The 17,243-nt window shown below is 35.2% G+C and overlaps 2 protein-coding genes across 5 annotated transcripts in view; one reads left to right on the top strand and one right to left on the bottom strand.

The window, feature by feature from the left end:
* LOC138713264 (protein-L-histidine N-pros-methyltransferase) overlaps window positions 1–17,243 on the top strand; it is a 797,137-nt gene that overhangs the window by 765,171 nt on the left and 14,723 nt on the right. The gene's annotated exons all lie outside the window — the stretch shown is intronic.
* The window catches only part of LOC138713263 (uncharacterized), a 46,119-nt gene continuing 31,320 nt past the window's right edge, over window positions 2,445–17,243 (bottom strand). For 2 of the 3 annotated variants that reach the window (XM_069845216.1, XM_069845218.1), the window contains exon 9: window positions 2,445–16,147. In XM_069845216.1, coding sequence (XP_069701317.1) covers window positions 16,024–16,147 — 124 coding nt within the window. In that variant the 3' untranslated portion in view covers window positions 2,445–16,023. Of the gene's footprint in view, window positions 16,152–17,243 lie in introns of all 3 variants that reach the window. The other variant, XM_069845219.1, reaches the window with a different exon arrangement.

Raw genomic sequence — 17,243 nt, 5'->3', positions numbered from 1 at the left:
GTAATTATTTATTATAAAACGAAGTTTTATTTCCATAATGTAACCTTGAATTAGCCTTATTTTGCTTCTCAATATTCTTTCCCATTAATTAAGTATTGCCCTAGGACAAGAGTCGTCATCTCAGTGCACTATGGTGCAGGCACAGTTTGCTCGTCAGCTCAGTTCTATCCCTTAGACATCAACTATGCAGCAGGAGTTGGGGGGGGGGGGGAAGGAATCAGGTGATGGCAGTGGCGTCCGTTCACTTGTTCAACCCTTTTAATCAGTCTCTAATAATTATAATAAAAATAAACACGGAAGAAGCATGTACTTAATTTATTTTAAGAGGAATTCTGTAATAAGTAAATCACTTTTCAGTTTAAGACAAGAAACAAGTTGTATTTTTCCGTTATGTATTGTAACGGTTTTGAAAGTAAATAGATTTTTTCATATTAAAGTAGTTGAGAACTTACAGATCTATAATACATTTTCACTGTTACAAGATATCAAGATATTAAACAAATAGAATCCATTAGTAATATTATATCATGTCATCCTATTTCTTTGTTCAAGTGTCGTCAATAAAATAAAATAAATTATCCATTTTTTATCTGGCACTATATAGGCCTATCACAAAACCAATTATTTGTTATTATGTATAACATATGAAACATATTGTCGTTTCTGTTACAAGACTGAAGTAGCCTAAATTATTTTATTACAATGTAAATAACAAATGATAAAAATTATTTTCGCTGATCATTAGTATTAGTTTTCATGGATTTTTTAATTCGTTTTTCCCTCACTAACTGGCCAATGCTCGTGTAGAACACAATCGAAGAAGGCATTGTAAATTATGGTCAGAAAGTTGGCTTCTGTGATGGGATGCGTTGGCTTGGCTCGACACACTGCACACTACTACCTCCTCAGTCAGCGTTTCGACGCTCCGAACTAGTATGCAGGCCAGTTGACGATGGCTGCCCTCGGAAATCTTTCTAGTTCTGTTAATAAATGTTATATAAATTCGGCAGTCAAGTGACATTCTTGTTTGTCGTCCCAGTTCCCATTTTGTATTGAGTGATTCTCCATCACACCAACACTTTCTAGGCCCACCTCTTTTCTTCCTGAATTCATTGTAAATTTTGGAAGCCTTTGGTCCTTCATTCATTAATTACACGTGATCATAAGAGGTAAGTTTTTTCTTTTCTACACTCTTCACTGTATCAAGTTCACCATCCACACCCATCAGCTGACAAATATGGTCAATTCATATTTTATCCAGTACAGATAATCTAGATGGCCATTCAAGAAATCTATCTCTACTGTCTTTAATTCTTGTTTGGTGGCTTCCATTAATTGCCATGTTTCTGATCCATATGATTTTCATTGCAGTATTGTAGTCTTTTTTTTATTATTATATGCTAGACCATGCCGAAATGTAGTAATTATACACCTGGTAGCAGTCCTTTAATGCATGTCATTAAAGTTATGGTTTTCGATTATTCTCGGATATGCAATCGAAAGACGAGGGAAATGTCACGGAAGTTGGAAATCCAATACTGTTGCAGAAGGTTATGTTCTGTTACTATAATAATTAGCGTTAATTGTAAATAATATTCAAATAAATTCAATTTGTCATCTCGTTTTTCAATTCTAAATCAATTTCCAGGTTATATCAAAATTAGTTCATGTTATTCTCTAAATTATATCAAGGTCAATGACATTATTGTTCCTCAGAAAAAATCAATGCTTTCGCGTCTGCGCACATCTCACAATTTACGAGCTTGCACAAGGTCACTTCTGCTCTTCAGCGAGATGCGAATAAAATGAATACTTCTCAATAATTTCAAGTTAGAAATATGTTCGAGCATAAAAAGTCGTATGAAACTTGCCTACAATGGTAATTAAGACGCTCATTTCATAAACAAACATACTCGCGTCTTAATTACTATCATTATAGGCTCGTTGCATAATGTACTGTTATAATCCTTTCTTTGACTGCGGTCTCTTGAGTACCATTTTGGTTATGATCAGGCTTTAGTTTAGGGTCACCAAGCACCAGACTGAAGTTTGGAATGCACGGAGTATAAATTACGTCGTGACCCATGAAGTGGGGTAGGGTGGCACTGCGTTAGTACAGTTGGTTTCGTAACAAAATGCATTACCGTCTTTCTTATTGCTGCTTGGCATGGGTCCGTGCGATCACCATTCATAATTGAGATCCTGTGACTAAACAAGTATGTTTTATCTTATTTAATTTATTTCTTTATTTAATTATTCATGTATCCATATTTCTGTTAGTGTTAATTTTTTTAGGGAGGTGATAAGAACAAATGCTAAGGAAGTGATAAAAAATTGTAGGATAAGTAGCCATGATTGGTTGAAACACATCATTCCGTACCATTTTATTGGTCAAAAGTAGTATGACGTAGTAAAAGTGTAATAGTCAAGGAAGTGTAACTCAGTTAGTTATAGACATAATTTTATTTCTTGGCAAATACATAAACGGTTTACATTATTGAAACAAGCTCTTGTCTACTCAACTGAAGCATAGTTATAATAAAATTCTACAGGCAATATATAAAAATTCAACATAACATTTTTAGTTAAACCTTGTTCTAAAAAAACTGCATTTCCCATATGCTGCACATAGTGTGGGTTTATATGGCTTCATAGCACTCGTATAACACAGAATAACTAAATAATTTAACACATATATCTTAATTTCTTTTTTATGACATTAAAAATTATTAACAAAGTATAAATATGTAGCTTTTATTACGTGAATATTTAGATATAAGTTCACAGAAATATTTTTTTTTATTATTATTATTTCTTTAAGTTGTACTGCTTCAAGGATTTTATCCCTCTGTACGATAACAGCACGAACAGTTCTAACAATCTTAGAGAGAGAGAATAACAGTCACTCCACTGCAACAAGGACAGAACAAATCCACAACATATCGTACAGCTGATCTCTAATAAAAGCTCTGAGTAATAATACAAGCAAATCTAAGGAGAGTATTATGCTCTTACTTGTCTAAGTAAACACTCAATATTTCCTTATGTGATATCTTAGTCGTGGGACATGGTATTCCTTAGTGCTTGAAATGGAAAACAAAGAAATGATACACAAGAGACACTGGCACGATTATCTCCACACCATCTTCCTGAAGCATTCAAATCCAGTAAACATTAATGGAAAAGGAAGAATATATCGACCATCACTGAGAGGAAAAGATACAGCCACTTTTTCAAAATTATAACAAGCATCCTCTTAATTATTATTACAATAAAATCCCTCGTATCCGGCACCCAAATAACCGGAAATACCAAAACAACGGCACTTTTGGCTAGGCCAAAAAAAAAAGTCATTCATTCAAAAGGGAATAGTTGTGAGTGGTTTTCGTGGATCGCACATGCCGCATATTGTGTTTACTCTTTACACCTTCACAGAAATCCACGTTATGTCCCTGGAGTAGATCGGGTAGCATCGGTATGTCTCTTGGGCCTTGCAAATAGTGTGCAGAGACATTATCTTTAAAATTTACCACTTCAACTGTCCTGTTTCGAAGGAGTGTCGGATGAATCTAAATAGGAAAGTGTGAAATTCTCTGGTCCTCCAGCGCATAAAAGTTTCATTCGAGTGATAGATAGTATATATAAACAAGCAGATATTAGAGATATGTTAATGAGGTTCAAATCATCGAGCACTACAGGTACTTCATCTTCATAGTTGTGATGTTGGCTACACTCCTCTTCACATCACATGGCCGCCATTTAAAATTGTCATAAGGTTACGAAAACTTTTAGTGTTTTTTACGCTATTATGTATTACTATAATTATGAACTGCTGAATATAGATTACAGTATTCAGTACTAAAAATAAATATTGTACATATTTCAAAACTTTATTTTTAAATATCTATATGAAAATTACTAAATTTCAACATGGAAAAAAATGTTTGTGCAGTACAGTATGTCTTAACATAACCTATATACATATTTTCTAATTATCCGGCACTGGCTTTGTCCCACAGTTGCCAGATACGAGGAATTCTACTGTATAACAACAGACTTGTATGCACTCTATCATTATTATTCAAATGGTTACTATTGAACATAACATAAATATATGATCAAAATCTAATATTCTAAGACACAAATAGAATTAGTCATATAAAACTATAAAATATGAAATGGGAGAGCTTAGGAATGTCTTTTAACTGCAAGCATTATCACTATTTGCAATGTTGCTTTGATATTTTTGTTCACTTCTCTAATTATTTGAAGTTCTTTTTTTACTGAATATTCTTACATATAACATTGCTTCTCAGTCATTACAAATATAACATTTTTCAAAAAGATTATAAGAAAATACACAAGTCACCACACTGCAAATAAATATGACATGATATATGTATGAAATGTGTTGTTATGGAATATGATTATGTTGTAATAGTTATATTATAAAAACCCCATCGAATTTAACACTTTATGTCCGGAAAATTTATACCACTATCACATGCAAATTTCTAACTCTTAATCAGGAGTTTGTATACCTGCATAATCGGGTAAAGTCGTGTTGGGTTTGTTAGCCGAGAGGTTTAAGGTGCACAAGGTTATGTCCGGCCAGCATATCGTGCCTAAGATAGTAGGTTTGCGTCCTAGCCACTGCAATCAATTGAGCCTGTGGTAAAGGATGGGGAGGGCCCATGTAAAGCAATCAGTGTAATTGTACACATGGAAGCTGACGGGGTTTCACTTGACTTCAGTTGAAATGATTTTGCTGCTTTTAAAGAAAAAAAAAAAACCTAATATAAAAGAAATGTTAAATTATTTAAATTAAGTCTAATGATACATAACATTTAAAAATACCAACATAATTGTCACACAATTGTACCTACGCCGATTTCACATTTCTGATAATCCTACTTGTCTGTGGTGTAATAATCATGATGAAGATCTGGAACACATTCTTCTATACTTTCTATCCATAAACCACAAAAGAAGTAAATTAAAATCATCAGTACCAGATGCAGAAGAGACAGTCCTGCAGTATATATTGACTACACCCCAACTCTGGCTACTAGCAACAGGCATCTACAGGGACATCATTTTATTTTTACTAACATTTTTAATATTAACCTGGCTATATCTTTGGATTAAAGGTCTAGAACCAGAAACACCGCTTGCTCCCCCTTCCAAGACTGGAGTTCGATGATAGTGGCGTAAAATACAAATCACTTTACTAGGTGTAGGAGGGAAGAAAAGTAGTTCATCCATTTACGTAAACTAAGAGATATCGTAATTTTGAATTTTATAATTTTCATTAGGTTTTTGTTTAATCAAAATACAGTACAGCATTAACAATAAGTGTTTTTACTCACAAACTGAGTTATCCATGCGAACGTATTCATTATGCAGTGTATATTATACTGTCTACAGCACATTAGCGTACAATATAGAGAATGAAGTTAAATTGAAAAATAACCATAATATGGATATTTAAAATTTTTTAAAATGGTGGCCGTTCATTTAGATCCAGGCTTCAGTTCTTTTGTGCATATTATCGCACTATAAACTATTGCATCTAATTCCAATTACCACTTTCGTCCTTCGTACTAGTAACTCATGTTGAAATAATTCTATACCTATTATATAAAAGAGTACCACTTTCGTCCTTCATACTAGTAACTCACGTTGAAATAATTCTATACCTATTATATAAAAGAGTACCTTACGTACTGTAAATTCAATCTTCACTTCTGCCTGACCCGCACAGATAACATTACTCAGACATGCTATCTACTGTCTGTCCAAGTGGTTATGTTGCAGTATCGTAGATAGGGGGGAAATCACGTGACCGTTAATTACTTTTATTTTAACTCAGTACTGTTTGTGTTTACTACGACCTTAAGGCGACTTTGACTGTATACGCTTGGTTCTGTAAGGAGAACAGTTGGAAGTTCACTAGTAGAGGGGGTGGGAGTGAAGTACATTCAAAAACTCAGGTACAATAAAAATTGAAGTAAAAATAAAATGATGTCCCTGTATAATGAACACTGATCAAAATACCCCTCATTTCTGGTGAAAAACAACTGAATAGACTACAGTGGACTATAGTGGACTTAATGTTGTCAGCAAACAGCTGGATACATTAAGAAGATTGGCTGATTGATTGATTGATTGATTGATTGATTGATTGATTGATTTGGAGTGTAATAATGAGGTTGTACATGTACAACTGCAGGATGCAAAGTGTTAAGGATCGGTTTCCTTATAAAGTGAAATTCATTATCCGTAATGATAAAATGGTAGGTAAGGATTATGATTAGTAGAGTAGAATTTTGAAATAGGGGAGGAATAGTAAATCTTGCAAACAACCCTCGTTTTGTACATGTCTTCCACTTTTATTTTCCTAAGAATGTTTGTTATTCTTAATTGGGTTTGAATGCACAACTGTTGAATATAATGGCAAAGCATGGTAATGACATGCAAGAAAACATAACTAAAACGTATTTAACAAACAGCATCTGATATAACTAAAAACTGTTGAAACTCTTGTCACTGGAGACAGAAAACAGTGTGGCATCCTAATATGGATAGGCCCGAAAAATAAATGTCTATTTTATATAATATAATTTACAAATTCACTGATAGTAAGTTAGCAGGATTTATAAGATCATAACTTAACCCCTTCAGATCTGAATTTATATTAAAAACAATTGAAAAAAAAACTGGTCACATAATCATTCTGGGGATCCAAAATTCCCAAATCAAGTCTTCACAGAAAATCAAAATTTGGGGACAATTTTGACACTTGGGGGCCCAAAATTTTAAATTTTATTTTTAATTCAGGTATAGAAATGTTTCAAAAACAATATTCTCCATTTCTATCTCATTGAATTTTTCAAAATATTTAAAAGTATCGAAGACATTCCAAAAAAGAAAAAAGAAACAATGTACACTATAATGTACATCAGGCCTGAAGGGATTAAAATAAAAATATTTCAAAGAGTAAACTTACAACTACCAGGATAACAAAATAATATCCATAAGTGACACTGCAAACAAAAAAATTATAATCCCTCTTTCACAATTTCTCAACGGTTAAAACGTAACTAAATTCATCTACTGCATTAAAGGTGAAATATTAATAGCTGTATCTTGTCCTCTTAAATTCATGTTTAACAATTCAACAAGCATATCAACAAATCTTCCATAAATGGAAAATATTGCACAAAAAATAAACAGGTACTAGATCTGTTGAGAATTCATACAGTAGAGTAAAGAACTATAAGAAAATACAAATAACTAATGCAAAATTGTTACTAATATTACAAACTATACACAAAATATACTTAGCACAATGTTTAGGAGTTCTTATAAATATGCAAGCAACAGTCACATTTTGCTACCATCGACTTCTTTTAATGTTACTCACATCTTACAGTCTTAAGAGAATATTTAATCGAACACAAAGATTACCTTCCTCCCTCTCTTTGTACGGGTAGCCTTTGCAGTATTTCATATGCAGAAACCTCAGCATCTTAATGCAGTAAAACTGTCTCCACTTTGTTGAATAACTTTTTTTTATTATGTAACAAATATTTCTGGTTGAAATTTACCATATTTCCACTCACTCCACTTTAATAGACATAAACTTACTTCAGTCTTTGTTGAGCAGTTCTACAACATTGTTTTTAAATAGGCCATATTACATACAATATTTATGTATCTTGATATTTTTCATATTTACATTGATACAGAGACGAAGTATTTAATTACTTATTTGTTATTATTTTTATAGTTGTTGTTAAAATATACCTGCACAAGAAATAGTGAATTAAAATGAAAAATTAATATAATTCATAGCACAATAAACGAAAAAATTGCAATTCCAAACACAACTTCAATTAAAAACGATAGTCTTTAAGAGGTAATAGTGCCATGCAGGTATAACACTAGGTTTGTTCCAACAAGCAATTTAGAACACGTTACGAACTAATACCGAACTTCTTTCGATGCATGCGCCAGTTGTGTATGGTCTCAGAACTAGTTTGAAATTTTACATTGTTGCAACGTTCCTTGAATTGTTCTTTCAAGGCCTTCAGAGTTTCTTCTCATATTAAAATTATATTCATCTTCCGAACTTAATTAGTCATAAAATATATCACTATCACCTTCCAAATTACTCACTCATGATGGACTTAAAACTTACTTACAAATGGCTTTTAAGGAACCCGCAGGTTCATTGCAGCCCTCACATAAGACAGCCACCGGTCCCTATCCTGTGCAAGATTAATCCAATCTCTATAATCATATCCCACCTCCCTCAAATCCATTTTAATATTATCCTCCCATCTACGTCTCGGCCTCCCCAAAGGTTTTTTTTCCCTCCAGTCTCCCAACTAACACTCTATATACAGTTCATGATGGACAATTTTTTTTTATTTTAACCTGCCTAATCTCGAAGCATTTTAACCATGACTTCAGATTACACCACCTGCGCATGTGTCAACAGTTCAGAATTTCCAGTTCCTGCTCTTAATCGAGCACTCGTACCGAATGAGTTCTAAAGCATGTTTGAACTGGGAGTTCATAATCAATTCAGAATCAGTTCTAGTCTTGTTGGAACGCACATTGAGCTACTGTGCATGAACAGGCAGTTCAGGATCGATTCTGAACCATGCTGGAATAAACGTAATATTGAAGATACTACATATTTTCTGTTTCTAATGGCACGTGTTTGTTGTATTCTTATTTCCAAGTGCAAACTTATTGTGTCTCTTAAAATTTTGTTCTATACTGTTTGAACTATTACATTTAATAAATATTCAGTATTCATGATAGCATTGTTCATTCTACTTGTATTTCTCTTAATTTACGTTCAGATCAAATAACTGGTCAGGTAGGAAAACACCTATCATATGCCAGTGCAGTTCAGTTCTGAGTTTTACATCCCATGTTCAACCATGACATTACTTAGTACATCTAAGATGGTGAAGAGTGGGTGAGGATGAACAGCTAAGGTTGTACTTCCAGCCACGATTAATATCATAAACATATGTCATATAAATTAATCAATTTCTTCTAATGAAGTTTCAGAACTGAAACTCTTCTTATGCAAATCTAGTCTTTCAGGTGAAGCTTCCTGTAAAGCAGATTTGAATAATTTCAAGGGAAAAATTGTTCCGGGGCCGGGTATCGATCCCGGGACCTCTGGTTGAACGTACCAGCGCTCTCCCAACTGAGCTACCCAGGAACTCCACCCAACACCGTCTCAACTTTTCCCTTTATATCCACACAACTCGCGTGAGCTGACGAAACGCCAGAGACCCACATCGAATGCACACAAACTGTGTGACTTGGAATTGTGGTTTTCTGTTAACGTACACAATGACGTATATATTATGCAAATCTAGTCTTTCAGGTGAAGCTTCCTGTAAAACAGATTTGAATAATTTCAAGGTAAAAATTGTTCCAGGGCCGAGTTGAGATGGTGTCGGGTGGAGTTCCCGGGTAGCTCAGTTGGGAGAATGCTGGTACGTTCAACCAGAGGTCCCGGGATCGATACCCGGCCCCGGAACAATTTTTCCCTTGAAATTATTCAAATCTGCTTTACAGGAAGCTTCACCTGAAAGACTAGATTTGCATAATATATACGTCACTGTGTACGTTAACAGAAAACCACAATTCCAAGTCACACAGAGTTTGTGTGCACTCGATGTGGGTCTCTGGCGTTTCATCAGCGAGTTGTGTGGATATAAAGGGAAAAGTTAAGATGGTGTCGGATGGAGTTCCCGGGCAGCTCAGTTGGGAGAGCGCTGGTACATTCAACCAGAGGTCCCGGGATCGATACCCGTCCCCGGAACAACTTTTCCCTTGAAATTATTGAAACTCTTCTTGATCAGAACCTTTGTTGTTTTCATATTCATGCAGAATATACTCCAATCTTGTGGAGTTATTTGATCCAGAACAAATATTTTAAAAACAGTAACAGATCACGCGAAAAATCAGCATTAACATGGCTGTCTCACTAAAGTCTTTACTTTGCCTCACTTTAATTCAACACCAACATTGTCATTTCGTTCACACATAAAATAGAATAAGGAAAGAATACTAAAGTTATTTATTGCAAAGACTGTTCCACAGCACATCACTTGATCTGACTGGCCTTAACCCTGATCTCACACAGAAAGAAAGACCTTTCTACCCATGCCCTAGAACTAGGACCTGCACTTGTTCTGGGTGGGAAGTCCAGTAAACGAAAATATTACTACATCACAATGCATGTATCTACAGTGAAAGGAACAAGTTTAATTTCTTATGGTTCATTCATACGTTATTGAGGCTTATTACCAAGAAAAATTATCTTGGTTCTTAATAATGAAATTAATTGACTTTACATCTATTTCCTCGTAACTTTTCGGTCTTTCATCTAGCACCTCGAGGTTCCCATGTATTTTGTATTTTGCCTTTCAAGAAAAATGGAGTAATTTCACTTACATAAAATCCTGTTAGGCCTTTAAAGAAATACTGCAAATGCCTAAGACATAAACGTCTTAAAGATCTGAACGACATCTTAACTCTGATTAATTCCTATCCATTTCAAGCACTGAATGGCCGATGTAGGCAAGAACATGAGCATTTAAAAAAAAAAATCTTATCAATTCAAGGCAACAAATGAAAACCCTCGTCATAGGGTTCTACTGGCACCAATATATATACACATATAATGCAATGTATTATATATAAACATAACCATTACATGAATACTATGAGCCTTTCTTGTATTATAAAAAGCACCAGGGTAATAATAGTAGCAAATGAAAGCATAAAAATTGGTACATCAGCACCTTGTACCTTTCTGCATGGCAAGATACTGTTAAAATTGTTACCAAATTACAATTAGAATAGTTTTACAAATTAATAGAGCTGCCATGTTACAAATGGCTGAGCATATACCATAAAAATAAGTAATACATTCAGGGTTTTGATATACGAGAGCATCCATAGCTGGCAAGAGAAACTGTTTAATGCACTTGTCATGGAAGAGGATTCATAATACTTGAGCAGTAATATCAGAGGTCAATTCTATGAGCTTCCCAGTTTCAAGTCTCTTAGAACAAATATGTCTAGAAGCTGCACTAAAAGAAATGCATCATTGACACAGCAAAACTTATGTCGGCTATCACTCATTTACGTTCAATGTAACCGAATATCTTGGTTTACATCATAAGTGTTAATCTCCCAGTTCTTGTACAGTTCCCGAGTGATATACCTCATTGTCGTTTTTAGCATGAATAATCACGACCTACCACAGAACTCTGTGGATGTAGTATAACTGGTAAATAAATGTTCAGACTGCGTTTATTTAAACAAGTGTGAAGTTTTAGTTTGATGATAAAGTTGCAAGATACCAAGAACATTAAATGCTGTACTCAGAAAGGCATGAGAATATAGCTACTACAGTACAGAAGCCTGATATAACACAGTTGTTGGGGGGACATACTTCACCCTGCATTATATTTTAACCGTAATATGTGGTACAGTCATTAAGTTCTAAGACTTGACGCCTGGAGGGTAGACTCCCACAAGAATCTGGATGTATCACAAGATGCCGCATAACATGGCATACATTTAAACAGAACCACATCCTCCCTCAAAATAGTCTCTTTGGCCGTTATGCACGTTTGCCAACGTTGGTATAGCTGCTGGAAGCACCGTTGAAAGATGTTGGCAGGAAGGTCCTGTATGGTTTCTCTTGTGGCAGTCATGACCTCTTTGGAAGAATGAAATCTACACCCACGTAGGGTTGCTTTCATGCGAGGAAAGAGAAAAAATGGCATGGTGCGATATCAGGTGAGTACGGAGGGTGTGGAAGAACTGTCCCCTGTTGTCTTGCAAGTTCCTCTTGGACAAGGACAGAGCGATGTGCAGGGGCGTTGTCATGTAGCAACAGCCAATTCTTTGTACACCATAGCTCAGGTAAACGGCCAAGGATCTCTTTGTAGCGGGTTTTGTTCACAGTTGCATCTTCTGGGATGAATTCCATGTGAACAATTCCATTTGAATCAAAAAACAGTTCAAGCAACACCTTGCCTTTTGACCTGTCTTGTCGCGGTTTTTTCTGTCGTGGTGATAACGGCGTTTTCCAGGTGGCAGATTGTCGTTTCAGTTGCGGATCGTAAAGGACACATCAAGTTTCGTCTCCAGTTATTATCCGGTTGAGAAACGTCGGATCATCGTCAGCATTACTGATGAGGTCACCACAAATCGTCATGCAATCATCACGTTGGTCTTGCGACAGGATTCGTGGCACACTGTGCTGGGTAACACGAGACATGTTCAGGTCATCAGACAGAATTTTGTAGCAAGTACCATGGCTGACCCCTACTGTTGCTACGATATCGTCTACCAATTGGGAGCGGTTAGCACGCACCAACATTGCAACTTCTTGGATCTTGCGTTCAGTTCGAATTGTTTGTGGCCGACCAGTACGCACATCATCTTCCAAACTGTCTCTTCCTCGCAAAAAACGTCGGTGCCACCTAAACACAACACTGCGACTCACTGTGTCCTCACCGTAAACTTGCTGCAGCATTTGAAACGTTTCGGCAGCAGTTTTGCCTAATTTCTGGCAGAACTTGATGTTTGCCCGTTGCTCAAACTGTGACATCTCGGGTTCCGACGTGCGCATTCAAATCACCGTCACAACAAAGATCGTAGTTCTGCTTACAGTGCATGCACTCAACTGTCTCTTGTTGGGTCGAGAGACTAACTGACAAGGTATCATACCATGGCGCCACCTATGCGCTATAGTGCACCACAACGCCACTATGCACTCAGTATTAGAACTTAATGACTGTACCACGTATATCGAAAAATAACCTGTAGAGTGACAAATTTTTAAATTTAAATTAATTTAATATATATCACTAAAGTGAGGAATACATTGATTGTAAATAGACTTCTTTTCATCGTTATTGGCTTGTTGATCATCCTTCTTAAAATGGACAGTGGGTTCAAGAATGAGGCTTCTTTGATTCCGGCGATTGATGGCTATGTCTGCTCTTCTGGTTGACTCATTCTCAGCCAAGCACTGCACTTCTTCGTAAACATTCCACTTTGCCTTCTAAAGAGTGGTTACAATGAAGCTTCTTACTTTATGGTGGCGATTGTTCCTTAGTAGTTCTTCTTTAGGACAATAACCCAAAACATGCCCAAGGGTTTCTACTTCGCTACATTCTGGATGGTGAAGGAATGACCAGGCACAGATCATACTGCTGCAATGTTTGTGGACATCTTTATGGCACTGATCCACGCTGAGGATGATATCCTTCTTCTATTAGTAATCCAAGAGTTGTTTTTTGGATCTTCACTGTAAGTCACAACTCCTTTATCTTTTTGTGGAAGACAACACCAATTATCATACAACCTCGGCTGTAACTCAGATTTTAAATTTCGTCCTGGCATCAAATGTGCTTCTGCATTGTTGGTAATGTTTAATTGTGAAAGAGCTTTTTGTTTTTCAGTTTCAAGATTCCTGTAGAAATGGAGATGTTCATCATTTATTTTTAAAAGACTTCTGGCAATGTTGTAGTGTTGAAGGTGTATTTCCCATTGAGGATTAAATAAACCAAGGCCACGGAGATTCTTCAGAGCATATAGCATGTCATTTGGACAATTGTGTGGTAAACCCACAATCTCTACAATTAAGAATATTTCAGTGATGATGATGATGATGATGATGATGATCTTTTTCGGCTGTTTTATCTGAGACTTGTAAGTAATTGAGTGTTCCCGTAAGACTTTTAAGTCTTCTCAACAGCTACTGAGACTGAAAGAGGCCACTGAACCTATACCTTGGATGCAAGACGATGATGAGGAGGACATACTTCTTACTGTGTTATTTCCAAATCCACATTATATCGGACTGTGCTGTATCAGGCTCCTCCTGTAGTTAAATCAGTAAATAAGATTTACCGGGTACTTTTAAATTTGGAAACTTCACAATTTTGTATATAATGTTGTGTAGTAGTAACCTGAATGCAGAATAAAAATTAATAAAAGAAACATTGAAAAGAATATTTTTGAGTTCCCAAAAACTGAAAATTATTGTATCAAGAAATTTAAATTTGTATAGTATTCTTTGTCATTTAGGCAGTCTGCTATGGCAGAAAGAATGTTAAAACTATCGAATAAGCTAAAGAAAATGTTGGATCTTCATTAAATTTAATATCAAGTACATAAGTTTCACTGTGTCTTAAGTTACACTACAGAGTGACCCATATGCTGTACAGTAAAAGAAACTTCAAACTCCATTGCACTGAGTCAGAGTTGAGCCTACCACTGCCATCTAATAGCTAAGTGCGTAACTATCAGATGAGATAGGGGTTCTGCAAGTCACTTTAGGTGTTATTAATTGGCTTTTCTTACCGGAGTTTGCCACTTATTGTGGTTCCCTAATTTTTCTACTGCAAATGGATCACCTCTACAGTGTGACAATCAGGTCAACTAAATGTTAGTAATTTAAAAAGAGATTCAAGGTTATGTAAAACAGTTTTAAGCAGTAAAGATGAAGGTAAATTTTCTTCTGAGATGTGTATGAAAAACATTATGCTTATCTGAAGCACCATTGTACAAATCTCTGGATATACTACTCGTCTCTTTTCATGTGTAATTATCTATCAAAACAAATTGTAATAAACTTAAACAGTACAAAGCTCTGAAAGTAAAACACTTAAAACAAAGAACTAATTATGATTCAAGTACCCTACTTGTAATAATAAAACTAAAATGCACAGTTTTGCTCCCAACAAGACTTCATGTTGAAGATCACTGGGAAACCATATTGGCGATAAAAAATATATTTAAAAAAAGTTTATATCCAAATAACCGATAAAACTCTGAATGGCTTTATACTTCAAATATAGTTATAACTGGTTACATTATCGATAGAATGACACTGGGTAAAAGAAACAACGTGCTGCTAGACTCTTTTGTCCATCACATTTCAAATGACGGGCTTAGGAGCGAATCTAGAGGCTTTGTATTGAAGAACAAGCATTACAGTATTAACGGGACTAGCCTGGAAGCTCTACATAAATCTTATTCAAACAGAAAGTGTCTGTCTTTTAAATATAACGAAATACAGAACGCACTATGTTTTAAATGTATATTTTAATAACTTTAAAATCTGCAGTGAATGTTCTCAAGCTTTTAATTTTGTTACTAGGCAAGGAAATTCGTGACAAAAGAACAAGGAAACGTGATTGCATTACTTATGAAGAGAACAATGATGAAAATGACTATGGCCTTGTGCAAGATTTGCACTATTCTCAGTACAGAACATGAAATTTTTTCCTAATTTCAGCCAGTCTGAATCTATTCAGTACAGGTCTTGCTCATACGACCTGATAGATCCCAAGCAATATAAAAGCTTGTGCTTCATTTCTGTGCTTATGGACTCTTTCTAACTATGTGATGTGTTCTTTATTGACTACGAAATATCTGTGTTAATTGTTGTGAAAATTATCTACAGTGTAAAAATCAAGATCTATATCCCATCTGACTGGCTCTAAGATAGCACAAAAGGGCATTAAACGAACAGAACAGTGCTTTGGACTGATATTAACTTGTTAAGACAGGAAATATAGATAGTTCTTGTCAAATGGTAACATTTATAGCAACTACAGCAAGACAGGGGGAAAGATCTAGTGTATAAGAGACACCTAGTGGAGGGAAAATATTAACCACTGTAATACAACTGGAAAACATGGAATGGAGTAGTTATTGTACATTAAAAAAACAGATAAAAAGATACTTTTTTCCTTAAGTACTAAAGAATTAGTCATGCTGCCTATAAAATATACAAAGGAAAAATAAAAGCAAATATGTCGTCTAAGAATTTTTTTCATTTTATGAAATTTTAAAAAGACAAATTTGTTTCTCATATGTGCGATAAAAGTTTTTTCCTTTCCTCTCAAAATTTTTATCACAGATATTTCCGTCACTTGTCTAGAGTCTTTGGTCTGACTAGAATATTGTCTCCGTCGACGCCAATTCCGCTGCCTCCTTCGTCATCTCTAGCGTCGCCGTGCTGTGGCTCGGATCAGTCAATCTTCCTTCCAGTGTCACCACAGAGTTCTTCCATCCCACTCTTTCTAGAATGGATTACACAGTCCCGATTACCATTAAAAATGAAAAGGCAATCTTCCAAGAAGGGAGAGGCTCAATAACATGAGAGAAAAATGCTTTCTTTATATACAATGTAAATTATATTTGATTAATATGCTACATAAAGAAAAGTTTGTTTCTCTGGAAAATCTTTTATTTTGGTTAATTAATTATTTTTTATTTTCTTTTTGTTGGTTACTTAACGACGCTGTATCAACTACTAGGTTATTTAGCGTCGATGAGATTGGTGATAGAGAGATGATATTTGGCGAGATGAGGCCGAGGATTCGCCATAGATTACCTTGCATTCTCATTACGGTTGGGGAAAACCTCAGGAAAAACCCAACCAGCGGGGATCGAACCCGTGCCTGAACGCAACTTCAGACCGGCAGACAAGTGCCTTAACCGACTGAGCCACGCCGGTGGCTTGGTTAATTAATGACAAAAGACGTATTAAGACTGAGTTCTCACATTTGTAAAACGAAAAGAAAAAGGGAAAAAACAGAGATTTGCTATATGTGGATCATTCCATGTTAAATCAACCAGGGGCCTAGTCCTTCATGTCTCAGATTTTAATGATTTTTGGCTTGTAAGTTGTCCTTATGGAGAACATGAAAAATTTGAATTTTTAGATTTTTTGAGTTTGCTGGTTTTTCAATTGTTTATTTTTGAAAACTGCAAAAAAGACGAGATTTTGAGTCAACGTTTCCAACAAAAAAATAATATCTCTGGAGCTGGTACAGGCTACGGCTAAGCTCATTTTAAAGCTCTTTTTATGAACTTTAATTTGATATATCACACAACACAACAACACAGTTTGGATGGAAATATATTTTTGACTTTCTTCCAAATTCTTTTTTTGTTTTGTTTTTTTAATCTCAAAAACGCTATTTTTATATAAGTTGACTATAAGTACGTGAAGTTTGAAAATGGAGAAATAATGGGGTTTTAAGTTACAGATTTTTTTAACAAGAGTGATACATCTCTCTATAGGTATATTTTGTAGACGTGATAATAATAAAATTATTGACCAAGACACAAAAGAGTCTCTGCCAAGTTATAGACCTATGAAAAGATGG

This window comes from Periplaneta americana, chromosome 14 (assembly GCF_040183065.1).
Source record: "Periplaneta americana isolate PAMFEO1 chromosome 14, P.americana_PAMFEO1_priV1, whole genome shotgun sequence".
Lineage (NCBI taxonomy): Eukaryota > Metazoa > Arthropoda > Insecta > Blattodea > Blattidae > Periplaneta > Periplaneta americana.
The sequence above is the reverse complement of the archived record's forward strand: the minus strand, read 5'-3'. Positions and strand labels throughout refer to the sequence as shown.